This window comes from Dysidea avara, chromosome 2 (genome assembly GCF_963678975.1).
Source record: "Dysidea avara chromosome 2, odDysAvar1.4, whole genome shotgun sequence".
NCBI classification, from domain to species: domain Eukaryota; kingdom Metazoa; phylum Porifera; class Demospongiae; order Dictyoceratida; family Dysideidae; genus Dysidea; species Dysidea avara.
Genome location: NC_089273.1, coordinates 45045062 through 45066274, shown reverse-complemented (window position 1 = coordinate 45066274; position 21213 = coordinate 45045062). Strand labels below are relative to the sequence as shown.

The window sequence follows — 21213 nt, the reverse complement described above, 5'->3', positions numbered from 1 at the left end:
TTGCAACTGCTCCGTGTGTATTCTAATATATTAGAGCACGTGAATCCTTTGTAATTAAATGGTAATGCAGTTGTTCCTCAACAAATAAGTTTATGGCTACTTGGCTTGCTTTTTCATGAAAAGGTTTGGTTGAAAAGCTGTAACAAACATTGTACAATTATCGGCCGCCCACGCAATTAATTGCCTTATCAATAAGCTTACAAGAAAACTACCTCAAATCAAGAAATTAGTAATCCACAGTGATGTTTTTATCATGTTTAGCTGTTATACAATGAATATTTTAAACTTGATTGAACTGAGATCAATCAATTACTGTGATATTTTAATAGTTAGCTATGTATCACAACAATGAAATTTCTATAATAAACTTGTCTAGGCTTCAATGTATAGTATCGGTATCGGCAAATAATTTCGGTACAAATACTCGTATCGGAAAAAAGTGGTATCGGTCCACCTCTATACAAAACTACAGTACAATATTACATGGTATCACAAAGATATAATTATGGAAGAAGTACACCAGTGGACCCTTATATGGCTCACTAAGTGTGAAGACTGTATTAATACATATACTAAATTCCTTTATTGAGTTTTTTATCTGAGGGCAAACAGTCAGCAAGTAGAAAATTGTGAATTAACATAATAATAATATGACTGGCTGTATATTTAAGAGTAAAACGAACTAATCACTTGAAGTATATATGTCAAGGTGCTATTGAGTGTTGCAAATATTGTGACACATTCAGTTGTTGGATTAGTGTAGAAACTTACTGCAAGCTTTCCAGATCGCTTACATCACTATCACTACACATTAGCCATTGTTGACACTCTCTTCAGCGTGGGTTTTGATATTAAGTATTTATATTCTGAGCCAGACTGGCCCAACACAGACATGTACTACTCCACCAGTAGTAAATGACTCAGCCAATCACTTCAAGTTTGAAGTGTATTACCTCCAAAATAGAAGTGATACAAGGGAGTACACCTGTCTGCCCTAGTTGAATATCTTTGTCACTAAAATCTATTGCTGGGATATGACACAGTCACATCAGACCCATACATGCAGTGTTGGAATGAACTACTCATTTGAGGTGACATTATCTTAGACACAATGGACAACATGTGATGTATACAACTATTGTATGTATGAAATCTAATCCATTTTGGATTGTTCAAATTTTGTGGTCATCAGTTCCTACAGCAAAGAAAGAAACACATCTTGTAATAACTTGTCTACAGATAATTCATGTACAGTCTGGTTGTTAAGTGTGTGTGCTTATGTATCAAGTTGCAGATTGAATTATATTATTCGATAGGCAAATGTGTTGAATAAAGAAATGATTACATGCGTGCATTACACATTCACTCTCTTGTAATGGTGTGATTCATGGTTGTCTTACATGACACATCTGTATGGGTAAATCCCTTGGCATAGAGAAAGTAGTTTAAGCTAGAGCTGGGTGATATACCAGTACGTATCATAGGAGAAGGTATTTTAATGATACCGTTACCGTATCAGATGAATTTCAAAAACACCGCCATACCGTCTAGTGTTAGATGACAGCTGATTCCTGACATCATCTTGTTATTTCCTGTCCTCACAAATGTGTGAAGATACTTTAACAATGTGAAGATAATCTTCTGATTGCATTAGTCATTCTAGCATGTTTCATCAACCTTTTATCACCCTTTCCAATAGAAAGTTCACTTGCTTTATAACAATATAACCCATACCGTGGCATGTAGTTGTGCCATGATATTTTTTATAATACTAGACAAATCACATACCGCCCAGCTCTAGTTTAAGCACTCCACTGCAAGCATAGTGAAAAAAGTTATTATTATTCATGTATACTAGGCTACATGGAATTTCATGCCTCAAAAATTGACTTTGCGTTTCAATTTTCAAATGCAATATTGCAATAATCGCATTAAAAGACTCATGCAGTAATTGTACGTCACAAATTCAATATACCACTCTTAGCAACCAGACTACAATAGTACAGTGTCCACGCACCTCATCTGAATCAGCTATCAGTGGTAAAATCCTGTAAGAAAGGATAAATGTGTTTTAATAAACTTCAAGTGACACAGGATTAATTTATTACAATAAAGATAACACAAAATGTGTATAGCAGACACACTCTAAACAAAAACTTAAGGTTGTCTCATTACAACGCATGCCTACTTGCACTGAACTATAATGTTTATAATCATATTTTTTGTAGTGACTGGACTGAACTTTAATTCAGTAATTGATAGTTGTGAGAGCATGTTCAGATGAAAACATTGAAGTTTGGTGTGTTCTTTCTTTTGATGCGGTACCGCATTTGGTACAGTACCATACTGCAGTACAGTACAGTACCAATGGTATGGTATGGTACCGCATTTTTTACTTTAAAAAAAAATTAAATATAACTCTTGCTACTACTACTACTGCTACTGCTACTGCTACTAAGGGTAAAGGGGATTGTCATCATCAGACCCCTGCAGAGTCCAATATCTGAGGATCATTCTAGAATCGTTAGTCCATATAATGCAACAGACAGTTGCTGGAGAAGGCCAACTTGGGAGGAACACCATTACAGGGGGTGATTCGGTCAGCAATGATGTTTAAAGATTGCAAAGCAAATGCTCTAAAAGTTTCTACTACTAAGGGAATCTGCTCCCACCTTCACTACAGCTGTCAGATGTTTTCATCCTTGGCCAAATCTCCAGCTGTAGCAGCCACCCCAGCACAAGAAGCAGGTGAGGAAACAATAATAATAATAATAATAATAATAATAAACAGTTGCTGATACGTAGTACGTAATTACATGTTGTAAGTTGTAGCTTGTACATAGCATATAGTAGCAGCAAGCAGTTTAGCTACACACGCAACAAAGGTATAGCTACTAAGATCAGGAGAAGGAGAACCAGTTGTAGTAGCAGCTATGTATGGTGCAGCAGATGTAGCAGCATCAGTATGCATGCACTTAGCACTGCTGCTATAGTTTTTCCACAGAAACAATCCATGCATGGAGTGCTTGTTAGTCCAGTAGCAGCTGCCTAACTATTGTGACATAGACTAGGCCTAGACCCATAATTATCCATTGTTCTAACTCTTTAGCATGCATAAAAAATTACGTCCCGTTTTGAAAATAGAAGTGTAACAGTAATTACCGAAATTGTTCCATCCCGTCCCATCCGGTATACCCCTTTTTTGCGAGTGAATTACCTGCATAGTAGCGAACACCTTGTCGTTATTCTTACATTGTTTCTACGGCCCACTACTGAAATTCACACAGCCCAATATAAAAGCCTCTGTTCCACTCTGTTCACTGGCATTTGGCATCGTCAATGCAGAAGTGATTCACATGACAGAGCTGACCATGCTGCAATTATGAGATAACAATCTTAGACTTAGATACCTACCGGAAGAAGTTTTTCTCTACATCATTTTTTAGCTGCTGTCAACAAGGGATCTTCAGATACGTCAGCAAATGGACCTGAAGTGTAATAGAATAATCATCAGCTGTGTGAAAGCACATTTATTGGCCAGACATGCTTGGCCTGGAACTAAGCCAAATTCATGTAGCATTAGAGATATTTGGACTTCAGATACTAATTCTTAAGAATTACAAATCGTTGAATCAGTTTTGACATATTAGTCAAGATTATATCATTACAGGCAAAGGATAAGTTATAGTTATATCCCGTTACGAGTGTAATAACAATGATATCATCCAAGTATACGGGATATAACTATTTTATATCCCAGTGTGCGGAAGTTTACGGATAGTAAATTAAGTTCCGGTTTGAGTTCCTGTCACTGTGCTCAAGATTTCATTCGGATTGTGTGGAGATTCAACTTCGTAGCTACAAGAGAGACCTTGCATACTGCCTACAAACTGTAGCAAAGGGCGGTGTTACGAAGCAGCAGTTCCAGGTACGATTCGCCTTCGTCAGAAGTTGGTATGGTGGCGTCGCGTGGCATACAAGAGGACAAAAGACCAACAGGTGGCTACAGATAGAACGGAGAAGCTAGAGGTTAAGTTAGTTCTTCACCATAGTGACCATTGGGAGTGATTGCTGGAGCGAAAATTGGCACAGACTGTTCTCGACATTTGTTGAACTATTGTATTGGTAACTTGTAGCTAGTGTTACTGTGTAAAGGATTAACTGTATTTTTGTAAGATTTAGCAGGTTTAAGTGCTGTACTGGTATGTTTTGTATCAATATTTCCTTATTTGGCTATTTGTTTCATTGGTAAACAATACCATTTGTGGTTATTATGATGTCACGAACAAGACTGAGTGGCTCCACAACAGGGTGATAAGTTATTAACATTGGATGATAACTAATATATTGCACAGTAGCAGTGACGCTCTGTCTAGCTGTATGGTAGTTATAAACCAGCATGACACTTTGACACTCTCACGCACTGGGATTTAAGAATCCTTAGTATTACAAATTTGCCGGACAGTAAGTTCTATGTCTAACAAGAAACATGACTAATCTTAATAGTTTAGAAGTAAAATGATCGACAGCGGATTTTACCACTTCTCTACACTATCTGGAGGCAGAAAGGTACTGCAAAATGTATATGTGATTTTACTAAGAAATTGCATGTACACTAGCACAATGAACATACAACTTGTATGTAACTTTAACGTAAGACAACAGGTGTATGAAGATGATCACATTTTCTGTATATATTTGCAACTCCTGTTAAACTGATCTTACAGTTCACAGGATCTGGTCAAGTAACAACAACTGCTGTTGAACTCTAGAAATCTGACATGTATTGTAATATTGCACTGGTGACTGGAGAAAGGACAATGCAATTATGTTGTCGTATTGATAACTATATTTAAACCCCAGTGCGTGGGAGTATCAAAGCGCCGCGCTGGGTTATAACTACCATACAGCTAGACAGAGCGACACTGCTACTGTACGATATATTAGTTATCACCCAGTGATAACTAACTTATCACCCTGTTGCGGAGCCACTCAGTCTCTTTCGTGACATCATAATAACCGCGAATGGCATTGTTTACCAATGGAACAAAGAGCCAAATACGGAAATATTGATACAAAACACACCAATATAGCACTTAAAACTAGCTAAATCTTACAAGAAAACTGTTAATCCTTTACACAATAATACTACAAGTTACCAATACGATAGTTTAACAAATGTCAAGAATAGTCCGTGACGATTTTCGCTCCAGCAATCACTCCCAACGGTCACTATGGTGAAGAACTAACTTCCTCTAGGTTCATCGTTCTATCTCGGACTATGGTAGTCACTTGTTGGTCTTTATTTTTCTCTTGCACATCACGCGACACCACCATACCAACTTCTGACGAAGGCAAATCGTACCTGGAACCGCTGCTTCATAACACCGCCCTTCGCTACAGTTTGTAGGCAGTATGTAAGGTCTCTCTTGTAGCTACGAAGTAGAATCTCCACGCAATTTGGACGAAATCTCGAGCACAGTGACAGGAACTCAAACCGGAACTTAATTTACTATCCGTAAACTTCTGCACACTCCCGCGCACTTAATTTACTATCCGTAAACTTCTGCGCACTCCCGCGCACTTAATTTACTATCCGTAAACTTCTGCGCACTCCCGCGCACTGGGATATAAAATAGTTATATCCCGTATACTCGGATCATATCATTGTTATTACACTCCTCGTGTAATAACAATGATATCACCCTCGTACCGGGATATAACTATAACATCTTACTCGAACTTAAAAAAAAAGACCTTTATCAAGAATGCATTCGTCATGATCACTACTTTAGAGTTTTCCTTCTGCAACCTGCTGACTTCTGAATACTTGAAAATAATAATTAGTGCTAGCCCAAATCTACAAAATTTGAACTTGTAATTGTAAGGTCTTTGACAAAATTAAATGAATTTAATGATATTGCTAGCAAGTGTAGAACATACTTGAAATATGCATTTCAGATATAGCAGATCCCAACAACAAGAGTGGACTCATTTCTACTGAATTTAGCATTTTTGTTATTTTTTTAGGTATGGAATTATCTTGTGGACAATTTCAGAGATGAAGATGCTTTACTTATAAGAAATTTTGGATGGCTTAAATACTTAAAATTCCAGAACACTGTGAAGACAAAAGCGGTGATACTTACAGATTTTAATATTTGTGATCACCTATTCTGTGCACTGCTCAGCAGCCAGACTGGAACTTGTGACATAGCATTGGATTTGAATCAGTGTACCAGAATACAACAAATAGCAATCAATATGCCACAAACTATCTTGTCTGAATATTTTTTATCCTGGATATCCAAATTGACACACATTGTTCTGCGATTACATCGTGCGTCAGTCGAAGAATTAAAATCTGTCATCAACCAATCGCATATTTACATACCTTAGTGGTATGCTGCAAATAATTCGATGAGACTGTGGCACAAGTGGAAGGAATTCTGCAACAAATTTTTAAGTAATTCATGCTATTGTCAAATTTTCACAGGCACAGTGTGGTACACAGGATATTGTTTCAGAATGTTGTAGAAAGTTTGGGGTTTCATTTGCATCCATTATGGAATTAAAACTTGCTTGTATTCTATATTACTGATTGTTGTACTCATGCACTGTATTGTATTAAAACCCTTACATATCACTTTATATTATATTATCTAAATACATAGATGGGTTTAGCAAGTAAGCGTGGTCACCTTACATAACGTGAAAAATCATGTGAATAATTTGTCTACCATTTTTGTAGGGAAAAAACTTTTGACAGTCTGTTACTCAATCTGGAGCAGTCGAGTTGCAGATGGCCAGTAACAGCAGGTAGAAGATATCTTCATATTTCTTGTCTCTCAAATTTTCGGATAGAAAGCAGTACTTGGAATAACTGAAGATAGATGGTCATGAGCTTGATGACCCGTTTGCAATAGATGTGGAACATTGGTCAGAGCGTTGGTCAAAGAATTTGACTAAGTGGCCATAACTGGAGTTTGGTAACTTATACACTTATTTGATTAAAGCAAAGGAGTGTACACGCAGGAGAATTTGACTATTATTATAACCTACAAGTATGAACTGCTTGTCACTGTGATGCAGGACAGGAATGGAGTATACTAAAAGCAAGGTAAACCCCAGCCAAATTTCAGCTGACAACCCACATGAAGCATGGATAAAGCTCGAATTGGGTATGTCAGAAATGGTCACTGCACATGTAAGGCTGGGTAAGGCTAGAAGTAGTCATGTAGCTGCTATGTATTTTATTCAAAATTTAGGCTGCTAACTGGTTGGGATACACAGACTGTACAGAACATCTTTCCCATGCAAATGGAACCGGAATTTCAAAACTGTGGTAAGTGTAATTTAGCACCATATCTTTTGAATTTCTGAGTAATATTTCCATATCAACTCCTAAAGAAATTCAGAGCATCGATTTCACAAAACCAATGAAAAATGGAAGCTACAGCGGATGTAGAAGATGTAACATTGAGGAGAAAAGTACAGATTGGTCCACACGAAGCACCTGTGCTACAATCTGAAAAGCTTTACTCTGAGTTATTTGATTAGTACCAGATGCTTGTTTATTTACTATTATAGAAACTGCATCTCAAAGTAGCACCATCAAACTGAGAACACAGTACAGTGGATCCTCGGTTATCCGAATCTCGGTTATCTGACACCTCGATTATCCGAATTCGAAAACTTGAATCCTACAATCGAAACTATTTTATATTTGAGTAATAAAATTTAATTAATGGCGGTGTTATGAGCGGAACTCAAGGTGGGAACATGAAGAAGACTGGACAAAAGAGAAAGAGAGTCGTTCTTTCAATCGAAAATAAGCTAAAAATACTTAAACTCATTGATTCCAATGTTTCTTACACTGTCATCTCGGAGCGCTTCGATATTGGACGAAGCACAGTGTGTGATATAAGCTGAAAGAGGGATGAATTACTACGATTTTCACAAAAGATGGTTGATATGGGTGCGAAGAAAGTTAAAACAATGAAAGTGGGTGAATATGAGAAGCTGGATGAAGCGCTATACATTTGGTTTCGCCAACAGTGTGAAAAGAATGTACCAGTGAGTGGCCCGCTTCTTATGGAGAAGGCCAGAATTTTGTTTTTAATGCTATATGGTGATTCAGACAAAAGTTTTACAGGGAGTACTGGCTTTCAGTGGCGATTTTGCAAGCGGCATGGAATAAGGAATCTGGCTATTCAGGGGGGAAAAGCTTCAGCTGATAGTGGAGCAGCAGAAGACTTTCAGCATGAGTTTCCATCACTTATTTCTGGTTATAATGTAGATCAAATCTTTAATTGTGATGAGACAGGGCTGTATTATCGTTGTCTCCCTGATAAAACCCTTGCAAGTGCTTTTGAGAAAAGGGCCGATGGAAGAAAGAAAGCCAAGGATCGTGTAACAGTGAAGAATGCATGGGTTAATACAGAAATATTTTCTTCGTGGTTCCATGACCAGTTTGTGCCCTATGTACAAAGAGAATTGAAGAGCAAAAGTTTATCACCAAAAGCATTGCTTATCCTTGACAATTGCTCTGCACATCCTGAAGAAGACGTTCTTATGTCTGATGATGGTTTAGTCATTGCAAAGTTTCTTCCTCCAAATGTGACTTCATTAATTCAACCAATGAATCAAGGTGTGCTCGAGTCTATGAAAAGGCGATATAAGAGATCTCTTCTTCAAGTGGTTTTGCTTTCTGAAGATTTGGTTGATCCTATAGCATTTACCAAGTCCATTACAATGAAAGTAGTCGTAGAAAAGATATCTCTTGCTTGGGATCAAATTACACCAGTCACTATTCGTCGTTCTTGGAGAAAGTTGATACCTTTGGCCGACACAACACCGTCAAACATTGATAGTGAGCCCACTGCAGCAGAATTTATTGATGTGTTTCAGTAAATGGGACATGCATTAAGTGAAGATGAGGTTACAGAGTGGTTGAACAATGATCAGAATGATCCGGGTTATGAACATTTGCATGATGACGAAATTGTTTCTCGTGTTTTGGGAGGTGATGACACAGCGGATATTTGTGAAGATGATGGTGACAATGAAGAGGAGCCAGATGTTGTAGCATGTCCAGTTACTCATGCTCAGGCTATGGACATGTTTGAAAAGTGTATCACTTGGCTTCAATATCAACCTGAGGCGTCTGCCTATAACACAAGTGTTTTGATATCACTGAAGGACATGGCTGCCAAGAAACGCTTATCATCTCTTAAACAGACATCTATAACATCATATATGTAAGGACTGTACAGTATTGCATTGTTATATCATGTGCATATATACAGGTATGCATGTACAGTAAGTACTGTATAACATAGCATTATACAAAGTTCTTTGTACAGTAGATCAGATGATTATCTTGTATTGTATCTGTAAAAACACATTAAGTACATATTTACTGTACATACACTAAGATTATTTGCTTATTCAGTTATCCGAACAAATTCAGTTATCCGAACAAATTCAGTTATCCGAACACTTTTCCCAAAAGCTTGGAACAGAGGCGTTCGGATAACTGAGGATCCACTGTATGACCAATGTAGTGATGAACAGACTGAAGGACGTACTTCAGAGCATAGTGATGAGCAATAGTGTGGACCAGGTAGGGAACAGCTCAGTGGACAGGATGAACAGCCTGATAACAGAATTATAGAGGACAAGCTAGCGAGGTGTAACAATGCAAAGACATAAAAGAGTGAACTATACAACAGCCACTGGATTCTTGTCCTCTCGAATGTGGAGAATCCAACAATGATTTATTACCATTGCTATTGCCAGAATATTAAAAGAAATTCTCTACCACTACTAATGAGATTGATACCCTTAGCACAGCTAAACAGTTATTTTACTCCTTATATTTCTCTATGAAGATGACTTTTTAAGAATTGAGTGGTCTACTCAAGACCAAAGAAATCCTGTTCAGTGGTATCGGCAGAGACAAGGCAGGTTAACTGCATCAGACTTTCATAAAATCTATGCAATGCAAAAACAGAATAACCCCACAACAATTGCAAAACAGCTATTGTCTAAGCCAAACATTAGTCATATCCCTGCTATGCAGTGGGGAGTTGATCATAAGGATATAGACAGACAAGACTATGTCAAGGAGATGTCATCCACACACATTAACTTTAAATGTGCAAATGCAGGGCTCATGGTGAACTCCCTAGGTGCCAGACCTGATGGCTTTGTCCAGTGTGACTACTGTCCAGGGAAGGGGTTACTAGAAATCAAATGTCCATTCTTGAGCTAAAGATCTTCATCCTAATGAACTTGGAGGAAAACCCTGGGGAACAAGGTGTCATTACTTCCCATGTATACTTATGCAAATTCAAGGCCAGCTTGTCATTTCAGATAAACAGTAGTGTGGACTACTTTAAGGATAACGACTGAAAGGGTACTACCGAATATTAGTTTTTCTGAGAAGTTACTTACAAGTCTAACAGTTTTCTATGTTAATAACATTATACCTGAATTGATATCTGACCATGAACAGCTGTTCTTGAGAAAACTATTGCAGTGGAGTTTTCTCCCAGTACTGAATCAGCATTGTACAGTTTTTGCCAAAAGGAGGAATTTGGCAAGATGATCATGTGTGAAGGCAGTCACTGTCCTTACACTTAGTTTCACTTTGCGTGTGTAGTGATTAAACGTGCACCTAAATGATCATGGTTTTGTCCTGACTGTAAAGCTAGTTAGTTAACTGTAAGCTATATTGTGTATGTACTGTACAAAGGTCAAAGTAAATTTTCACAAAATATGTCCAATATATATAATAGCTCTTGTTGGACTGATGGTAACAAATTTTTTTAGCTGTGTTGTGACTTTTGTAGTAGAATAAGTTTCACTTCTAGCTGAAAGGGAACTTGCTCTTTTAATAAATATCTCCGAGCAGTCAATTATGCACGTTGCTTGTGAATAAAGTAGTTTGAAGCAGCTTAGTAAAGTTTTCCTTTATCTGTTGGTCAGACTATACTATTAGCTGGCAAAATTCCCGTGCCATCACATCAGTCCATTCATGAAATATTTGTGAGACCCTGCCAGGAGTAATACTAAACCTGTCAGCTGTCCTCACTTTAGTCAAAACTAGTAACAAGCGAACCTTGTTTGACAGACTTCCATGATTAGGGTCCATTTTCTTGGACGCTGATGTTAACAGGTTGGATAAGGAGTCAAACAATGCATATGACGAGAGACCTGTAAAGTAATGAGTTTGTTCATCATCATTTATCGGCTTTGTATGTCAAAATATCATTCGGTGCTGCATTCCACCACCGAGTGGCTTTAAATCTAGCATCTATAACATCTGTACTAAAGCAGAACAAATCAATTTTGAAACCATTTTAACGTATCTCGATGGATGTTCAACTGAAACAACTTATCAAGCAATATATGGTGATCAAGTGAATCAAACGCCTTGCAATCATCCAGACAATAAAGTCCACTGAGCTACTAAAAGAATATCCTTAGTAGATTTTCAAAAGTGATTGGCATCCTGGTGTGGACAAAGAAGACTATATGCTAGCTGCTCCAAGTACCCACTTAACTGAGCAGTAACAATTTTTTTTCAAAATCTTGACCAGCACAGACACCACAGATATGGGTCTAAAATTCCCAGGATCACTGGATGCTCCACCCTTGCGTACAGGAGTTATATGAGAATGCTTCCTTGTCTCACCTCTATTACAGTACAGGGGCTTATCGATTACAGATTATAAGCGCCCACAAAAGACATCTGGTTGTATTACAAAAAACTATCTATGGCGTATTCTGTGAATTAGATAATAGTTAGATGTCAAGAACCAGGGTTCTACGGAATTTAGAAAACTCGAAGGCCCTGAGCTGTAGCACCACTGTTATAAACAGCTACATATTATGCATGGGTGTGTTCAGTAGAGAATATCAACTAAAAGTCATATCGGTGCACCTCTAGTATTTGGTGAGTTAATTAAATTCATGTTATAATTATACCACAACAGTTAGCTATACACAAAGCACATACAGACGATCATCACACAGTATGTATATTAGATATCATGTAAGTTTGTACTTTCTCACTAAAAGTATTGACTGGAAACCAGCCTCATAATAGCTAGGCAGTTGTAGGCAATCTCACTTTGTATTTCTATGATCCTAAACTTCTTTTCATATAAAACCTTAACAGTCGGTAAGCAAGAAAATGTTAATGTCAGCAAATACTTCATGGTTACAATGTAACAACTATCACAGCAGAATTCACGTGTTACAGCAAGCGATGGCCACAGAATACAGAGGAGAACAGTAGCAATGGTACACTTGTTATACTGATGGATATTAGCTTGTGTGTTAGTGTGCATGTAGCTTACGTATCAACAGCCGACGATGGCAGATTTTCTTCAACCCATTTCAAATCATCTTCCTGTAGATTGCAAACTGTGTTATAAACTATCCATAAATTACTATACTGTTAGGGACCCATAAGGTGTTGGGGTACACATAGCTTGCAAGCTTGAAGAATCATATTTAGTAGTAGTAGCAAGCTACATATACATTTTCGTGACAATTACAGAAAAGCTTTAACAGCCATTTAAATTGCATTTCAATGCATTGATTACATAATCCTAGCCATTGCAACATAATTAAGGTCTGAGTGAATTTTTAATAAAAATGACTTATATTTCTGAAAAAACACCTTAGCAAACAGGAAGATGGCAAATAGTCAACACAGTTCACAATTCTTACCAATTGAGAATTAGGTACAACTTTCGGCTCTCGGTCAACCTTACGCATTTTGATAGTGTCTGTAAGTGAATAAATTATCAATAGGTGAACAATAGAAGAAACCTATGGTGGTGTACCATCCAAATTATATATATATAACATAAATATATTTTATATACCCATATCTTTATTAAAGCAGTGATAATACAACAACAATGTTGAAATAACAAATGACTTTCTAGTTATAACACACTGAACTAGTGTAATGACCAACAAACTGACCAAAGTTTTCATTGGGTCCTTGTTCTGGTTCATAATCATCCTCTTCATCGTCCACAACAGCATATGAAAACCTGTAATGAGTGCATCAAGAATATTAATGGATGTGCTATGAAATGAGCTGGATACCATTGTAGTGCCAAAAATAAAGTACTGAGATTTTAAGTCAAACAAAAATGAAAGCTAATGTAAAATTTATAGTGGGATGTACGTAATCATTCCAGCACCCGTGTTCCAGTTTGATAACTAAAGTGTTCAGGATAAGTAAAGTTGATTGGATAAGTAAAACCTGTTCAGTAAAACTTGTTCACTTATACAGTGGAGCCTTAGTTATCCGAACCCCTTGGGACCAAGTGTGGTCCATAAGTCTGTATCTCTGAAACTGTGTATAAATAACATTAAAATAGCATAATCAAAATTTAAAAAAATATCTGTATTTTCAACTACCCTAATAGAACAGTCACTACTCTAATAGAGCAATAATTTTCATTATTCGTTTAACTGAGAATCTGAATAAGTGGGGTCCAGATAACTGAAGTTCCACTGTATACAGAGCTGTGTTCAACTACTCCAACAGAATGTGCAGTTGTCAAGATACTCCAATAGAACAGTTATTAATACTGTTTGGATGGATGACTGAGAACCTACTGTAGGACCAAATTAGGTATTTCAATTCTATAAGTTGCTGATAGATCATTCATCAGGAACTTTCATAGGAGGTAAAAATGGGGGAAGATGCACAATTTGTTAGGTAATGTTTGCATCAAACCTAACAGAACAAAAACCATTATATTTTTATAGCTCGCAAAAGCCACAATTAACACATAACTGTGCTGTGTCATTCTATTTCCCAAGTCTCTATACATACTAACAAATGCTTCAATGCATTATTGAAGTTGGCTTTCCACTGTTAAGCCATTGTTCCCCCAGCCTGAGAGCACACGTAGCATGTATTATAATGGAAGGTGAAGAAGAACAACAAAGGTTACAATGGTCGTACCTTGCAGAGTTAGTGTTTGGTCTCCACAAGAACATGATCACTCCTAACAAGAAGACAAACAGGATGTGCCAGAATGCATCATCCAACCACAATTCCTTCCAGTCCTGTAGAGAATACAACATACAAAGATAATACATTAAAGTGGTGCTAAACCAAATGTATATTAATAGGAAAGCTATGCAATTCTTGCTAGACTTGTTTGAAGTTTTTATATCCTTTACACTGTAGAAAGTAGATGGAAACCTACAGAAATATTTATTCAACACTAGATGTGTACCAATATGAGTTTCTGGCATGTATCGATATCCGATATTGATGCCACCAAAAGAAGCCGATAACCGATAGTCGATCCGATATTTGCATTATAGTTAAAAGTGTACATTTACCTATCCCACAACAACATGTGCATGTATTCAGTGCTATACTCTGTCTGTGGTGGTATACAGCTTGGGTTTCTATTGTTCATTCCAGACAATTAGGCACCCACAAACATTTTTATGTATACTCCCATGAAGCCTTCAACAGATATTTCTGCATTACTCCACATTGTGAGAAAGCTGGTACAGCAAGTTTCCTTGGTTATCCTGTGACCCTTCCTTTTATTACAAGGTACTCTATAACTGCTTCATCTATAAAGACTATGATAAGCTATCCAGCAACAAACACTAGAACTGCGTGTATTTATATGGCTTCTCATAGAGTAGCGCTTGTTTCAGAGTGAACAATAAGCCACCGGCACTAATGAGCCACATGGATAACATAGAAAACCAATGCATAATCCGTTTATGTACCAACTATTGCTACTGTATAAATATCGGTAGCGATATCGGTCCTCCTGCTGTTTTGTACCGATACCAATATTGGTAAAAATTACCATAATGGTGCCCAATATTTTAGCCGATCCGATTACCGGTACACCTCTATTTGATACTGCCTGCGATACTAGATCATGTGATTTCCTTTCCATCTTTTAACACAAAGATTATTCTGTTCTATAGTGGAACACTGCACAGTATTGGTATTCATTAGTAAAGTATTATACAGACAGATTCCCTAAAAGGGTACCAAGGTCTCAAAATTAGGGCTCAAATGTAGTATATAACATTAGTGCGTAGAGTACTTGGAAATTCTTGATCCTACATAAGCATATCTATGACATAAGTGACCAAATCATGTTGATTCTGAATTGTATTAAAGAGACATCTTGTACAACAGGATTATTGATATCTCGTCCATACACCAATGCTGAAAAAAAAAATCCGAATATTTGGTAGTTGTGAATAAAGAATATTCGAATAGTAAAAACCACTATTCGTTTGAGCCCTACTCAAAATATTGAATAGATGGCTGCAATGTTGGATTAATGCTTAGAATTTTTTTAGTCTTTTGGGCTTACAAATCAACCCAACAACAGTATGAAAACACAACTACCACTGTTTAACTTGGAGAATGAAACGACACTAGAAACACAGCCTAGCGATTATCCTGCCTTGAAACTGAAACTATGGTACAGCACTGAAATATCACAGGAAAAGTTGTGCATTTTTCGAAAATGCTTCATAAGTTGATTTCTGTAGTTCTGATTGAAAAACGGTAAATTCCAATTGACTCAGAATTAAATTCTGCATCTGGTGATCTATTATATCATGTGATATGGTTGCACAATCAAACATGGTGGTCAAAGATATTCCAATAAAGCACTAGCGTTACTGCGCAAATGAAACACTTTTAAGTTTGTAACAGAAAATAAGAGAGGAATAAGACCTAAATGTCCATGCTAAAATACGTATGATGAATAATTCTTCTCAGGCATGTCCTAGGGGCAAAGTAAGCAATAAGTGAGTTTTCAAGGTAAAGAAATAAACAATGCGCGTTTCCTTAAATAATGCGGTTTTTTAATGTACGGAAGTAGAAAATATGGGGTACTGAAAGGGTTAACTTTGGTGGTCTGTTATTTAAAAGTTTCCTAGATGATGCTATTTAGCTAGTAAGAGCATGTTCTATAACTACAAGAAATTTAAGTATTATGTCTCTAATAAAACAGTCAGGTAAAACTAGCTGCCTCTCTACTAGAGGTGCTGGCTGTAGAGTACACCATTTTTCTTAACACTCACATACAACAATGCTGTTATATAGAGAAATCTGTCTAATCTGGTAAAGAGGTCACCTGATTATACCATTTGAATTGATTATCATCTTAATATGTGTACAAAGTGACCTAGCCAAGGTCTTAAAATTATAGCCCAAAGTTGACCAGGTTTCATTGTACATCACAACTATAACACAAAGTGCACCAAACAATTAGGAGCACATACCCTCACACACTGTGATGACTTGATGTATATGATGGACCACAACATGAACACTATAGCAACTGTAGGAAGTGAAAATGATACGTGAACATCACGTAAGTATTTGTTATAATACGCATACATGTGTATGTATGTGCAAGCCTGATAAGCCAGAACTGTACAGTGTACCAGTATGTATGCAGTATTAAATGCAAACAAATGAATTCATTTACTTGGACATTTGTGAGAAATCACTTACTTGGACACCAGTCACAAGTGTCCAAGTACGCTAGTGAATTAGTTTGCATTTTGCCCATTGCCATAGTGAACTCTGTTTAATGATTCTAACAAAGCACACATTTGATTGAAATGCTTTTACTGAACAGTCATTTTACATTCGGATCAATACATCTACGGATCCTTCTATGCATGCATACAACAATGTGTACAAGTTAACTGACCAATCACAGCAAAGATAAGCATGTAGATGAGGTGATTATAGAAGGCTAGTTTAGTGACGTTACGTCGTAGTCTCAGGATATGTCTAGTCTCTACGATAGCAGTGAAGACGTGACCACGAATTGTGTTAAGGATAAATCACACTAATGAACGTATGTCAATTAACAAACACGATGTAAACCATTGTACAGCAGACTGCATCTCCATTTAAAAATTGTGCGCCACATGTGTACACAAGATTGAAAATGTTTTGTTTCACGGAACAAGTTGTTGTTGTCGGAGACTATGATTTCCAGTCTGTAAAAGTAGCTCCGTGAAGGATTACATTGAAACTGTGCATATTAAAGCAGCCATGCGTGACACAATTTTAACCGGAAATGCAACTTGCTGTACTACAACATGCACATGTACACTACACAACACACGAATATATCACATTCCACTCCACTCCACAATACTATACAACACAACACAAACCACACTATACATATAACACAGTTTACATCACATTTCACTACACTAACACATTACACTACACATGCTATAGAGACTCAAAAGGATATCCAATAGAGGATGATGGAGTCGATGATCACTAGCGGTACTAGAGTGAAATAGAACGTGCTATCATCAGTATCATCAGTAACCTGTAAGGAGAGTACACACAAGAATAATAATATAACTTTCACCACAACTTGGAGAGTGGATCACCTGAGCATCCGCCAATTATAGTAATATCAAAGAGGTGAACATGTGTTCACTCCCAATGTTTGTACTAATGGTTTATACTAAAAGTATGGGAAGTCCTAACAACTCACTTGCTCAAGCAATTTTTTGATAAACAGTTCCAGAATTTAAAGAGCTTCACAATTCTACTACATATATGGAAGCTGGCCCATGTAACAAGAGTTATTAACCAGAAACAAGGGCTCAGGTGAACGAGCTAATAGACTACAGAATAATTTAACAAAGTTTACATACTTAACAACTTCTCTTATTAGTTTGATTACTCGACCCTCCACTATACACCAAAACTAATTATATTACTTACAGAATAGGAGCGGGTAATCCCATCCAGAAATGAGAACACTCCGTAGATAGCTCCAGCTGCAAGAACTTTACTCAAATTAGCTCCTAACGTAGGTCTACATCAACAAAACACAATAATTATAATACGTAAAAATATGTGCAAAAAGCCACTTGCAGGACACAGCTTGTTCTCATTAAGTAGTAAGCAATCACTTCACAGACTATCAAATTTAGATATTTAATCAATTTTATGAGGCAGTTTGACACAAGCACATGGACTTGTATAAGCCCTTATATCTTACACGGTAGAAAGAATTCTCTAACACCATGATACATGGAATTTCTGATAAAATCATACCAACAATTGTTTTGTTCGAATCTGCTGCTAGGCCACCAAAGCCATTTTCGTCTGCCATTACTTTATACCCAGTACTGTAATCGGCCATATATATCTTGACGGTGCTTCGTCTAAATACCATTAGACTCAGCATGTGATGGTGATTAGATTGGTACACAAAAGATCAAGTGGCTACTTCATGAATATGTGATAACACAGAAACAAAGTGGACGTTCAGTGGAGATGACATAGCCCGTTCATCGCTTCATATCACAAGTACTCTTTTGTGTAGAGCAAAACTGTTATGGTATTATTGTAGCGTATGAAATTACTATTAAGCAAATGCCAAACAATAAATTTGTCTTTGTTTCACAGAAGACCACTACTTTCCTTATAACACCAAGTTACACGTTCATCCATACTTGAAACGCTAATACTGTATAATTAAAAAGCACAACACTACCTCCATAACTTGCACACCACAAAAAACTGTCTGTCACATTATACAGTACAACATGTTTGAACTGGTAAGCTTCAGGCCAACATGACTTGGCATTAATACACAGATGGCTCCATAGGAATACGAATTACCGTATAACCTTTCATCAAAGGAATTTTTTTATATTACACTACAATAGTTAGATGTTTTAGAGAGGTGTGACCTAGTGGCTTTTAGGACAGGTTCTACTGTGGTATTAATTAAATGTATATGTATGTATACGTACAAATTGTAATATTATCATCTTATTGAGGAATCATAAAGCTACTATACATGATGTGACTGTTACTTACTTTACTGTGCCATATCCAAGACTGACAATGATTAACAACATTCTAGCCAATGATTTCTTAGCACTGGACACAAGTTCGGCAACAATGTATAGTGGGCGTGTCTCCACTATAGGATAGAAAATACAACATATACTATCCTGTTGATTAATCTGTGCCAAATACATGTGTCTATTTAGATAAAACATTTACTAGTATGATAACATAATCCTTGGAAACTGGATAAAATTACTTGGAGGGTATCACTAGAACAGCACTTATGTTAGAGTTGCAAAGTGACCAAATTTCAAGCTGGTATCTTATTTCCAAGTCAAGTGGGATATGTAGTTCAGTGTCATAGCTCACTTGCTAATAGTTGTTATTAAGGCTACAGTCAACCAGAAACACATAAAATATCGCATGCTATACTTTAGGTGATAACTTGCCTTGCTAATAAGCACACATCTTTACTCACTGGCATGTTACAGTCCATAGAATAGTCTAATATGTAGGTAGGGAAATTTGAAACTGCTATTGTTAATTGAGCAAGAATTATAGTGGAGTTTGTGAAGGACTACTGCACGTCAAATTGTTGGGAGACTAACACCATTTTTGCCAAAGCGAAAAACAGCCAGCAGACACATGGGCAGGAACAGAAAGCCATTAATAGCAATCAGAGTGCAGTGCACAAAAACAACTATTTAATTTTCAAACTTTTACACAAATCCTTACAGTATTACTAAGAAAACACAATTAAAAGTTTTTTTTTTGGTATCTGTTCCTGCACCCACTACTACTGCACTGTTCTAAGCCACAACATCCTATCTAGCTGTAGACGTGAGGTAATAGTGAAATGCCACCAAAAATTAGTGACATAGCAAAATATGCTATTGAGATTTGTAAGAAAATTACAAAGTTTCTGTCAGTAATCATTGTATTAGCAATACTGTGCATTGCCAGTTTCCTTTGTTTGTTTTTTTGTCCTTAGATCATGAAATGGGTTGAGTAAACTCTGATTGTCTGAAAAGTCTTAGGTCAATTCTTCGATTTCTCTATTTTGCATCACTTTGTATTCAACTTTTGTAAGCACTACACATGATCATAAACTTTAGTGCCATTCAATTCCTTACGAATTGCTCTATCTGATTCCACTTGAACAAAATTTGTAATTGCCATGGTTACGACGTGATGCCGCTATTTAATTAGAACGCGTACTTCGTGATTGATTCTCCAATGGATTTTGTATTGCATACATAGTTACTTACTACCATTTGTTGTAAGTTTGCAACCTGTACATTGACAACGGTTTAATTTTATATCATCAGATAGAGGAAGCTTATGAGTGTGCAATGGCAGCCGAAAAAATTGATACCACCGTCAGAACAAAAGTTATAATAAATAATGTAACTTTAAATAATGTTATGTTTATTTTACGCATAAAATTACTTTACGAAAAACTTAAATGTATGGTTAATTCTACACATGTTTTGATGTGATGTCATTCAAGCACCACGCGCTAACAGAACTGACACAGTGTATCACAGATATAAGCACCCAACAAGCTTTGTTTCACTAAGCTGATGTTTGCTACAAACCTTCCAGAACTAATTTCAGCGCTAATCTTGATGCGCCTTTTAGACACTAAGAAGTCATCAAGCCATACCACAAGCCATACCACAATCAAACCATTACCAAATATATTAACAAGCTTTTATTAACTCATTTATGCAAAATTTATGCTATCCTAGTGGTAAATATGTAGCACTAAAAACTAATGCATAAACGAATGCCGATCTTATGCTTCTAAGGCAAAACATAATCTTAATACAGGTTTCGGCAACTGAATTCATCCCTTTGGCAACTAAATTTGTCACGATGGCACAAGAATTTGTCACAATTAAATTGTCTTCAAGAAAGCATCTGCTCATCATCAAGTGAATCATTCTCACCATGTAGAGTTACACTTGAGATACTAGAAAGTAACTGGAGCTGGTTGTATGTGAAGCTGATAGCTGTCTGACAAGTTAATTAGTTTGTTCACAAGTGACCACACCCATTGCTAATGGCATAGTACAGTTGCCAACATTACTAAAGAAGTTATAGTGGAAGAATTATAACCTTATAAAGAGTTGTTTACTACAGTTGCACATGAACAAGATATTGTATAGCAGCTACTACATCTTGTTGTCATGTTTTCTCCAGTTGCCTATCTAGTTACAGATGAATTTTAATACCAAAGTGATTAATTCAATTGCCAAAGGGACAAATTCATTTGCCAAAACCTGTACCAACTAGGGCTGGGACAAATATTGAAATTTACCTTCGAATAT

At 36.7% G+C, this 21213-nt stretch overlaps 1 protein-coding gene across 1 annotated transcript in view; it reads right to left on the bottom strand.

Annotated features, from left to right (window-relative positions):
* Positions 1–1085: 1085 nt before the first annotated feature.
* LOC136247445 (transmembrane protein 87A-like) overlaps positions 1086–21213 on the bottom strand; it is a 73653-nt gene continuing 53525 nt past the window's right edge. Inside the window, exons 10-20 of the mRNA XM_066039163.1 lie at positions 18908–19013; positions 17801–17894; positions 17316–17396; positions 16755–16863; positions 16318–16376; positions 14003–14106; positions 13006–13076; positions 12745–12803; positions 12369–12421; positions 2018–2048; positions 1086–1195 (exon numbers count right to left, since the gene is read on the bottom strand). Of these exons, the coding sequence (XP_065895235.1) occupies positions 1154–1195; positions 2018–2048; positions 12369–12421; positions 12745–12803; positions 13006–13076; positions 14003–14106; positions 16318–16376; positions 16755–16863; positions 17316–17396; positions 17801–17894; positions 18908–19013 (809 nt within the window). The 3' untranslated portion in view covers positions 1086–1153. The remainder of the gene's footprint in view (positions 1196–2017; positions 2049–12368; positions 12422–12744; positions 12804–13005; positions 13077–14002; positions 14107–16317; positions 16377–16754; positions 16864–17315; positions 17397–17800; positions 17895–18907; positions 19014–21213) is intronic.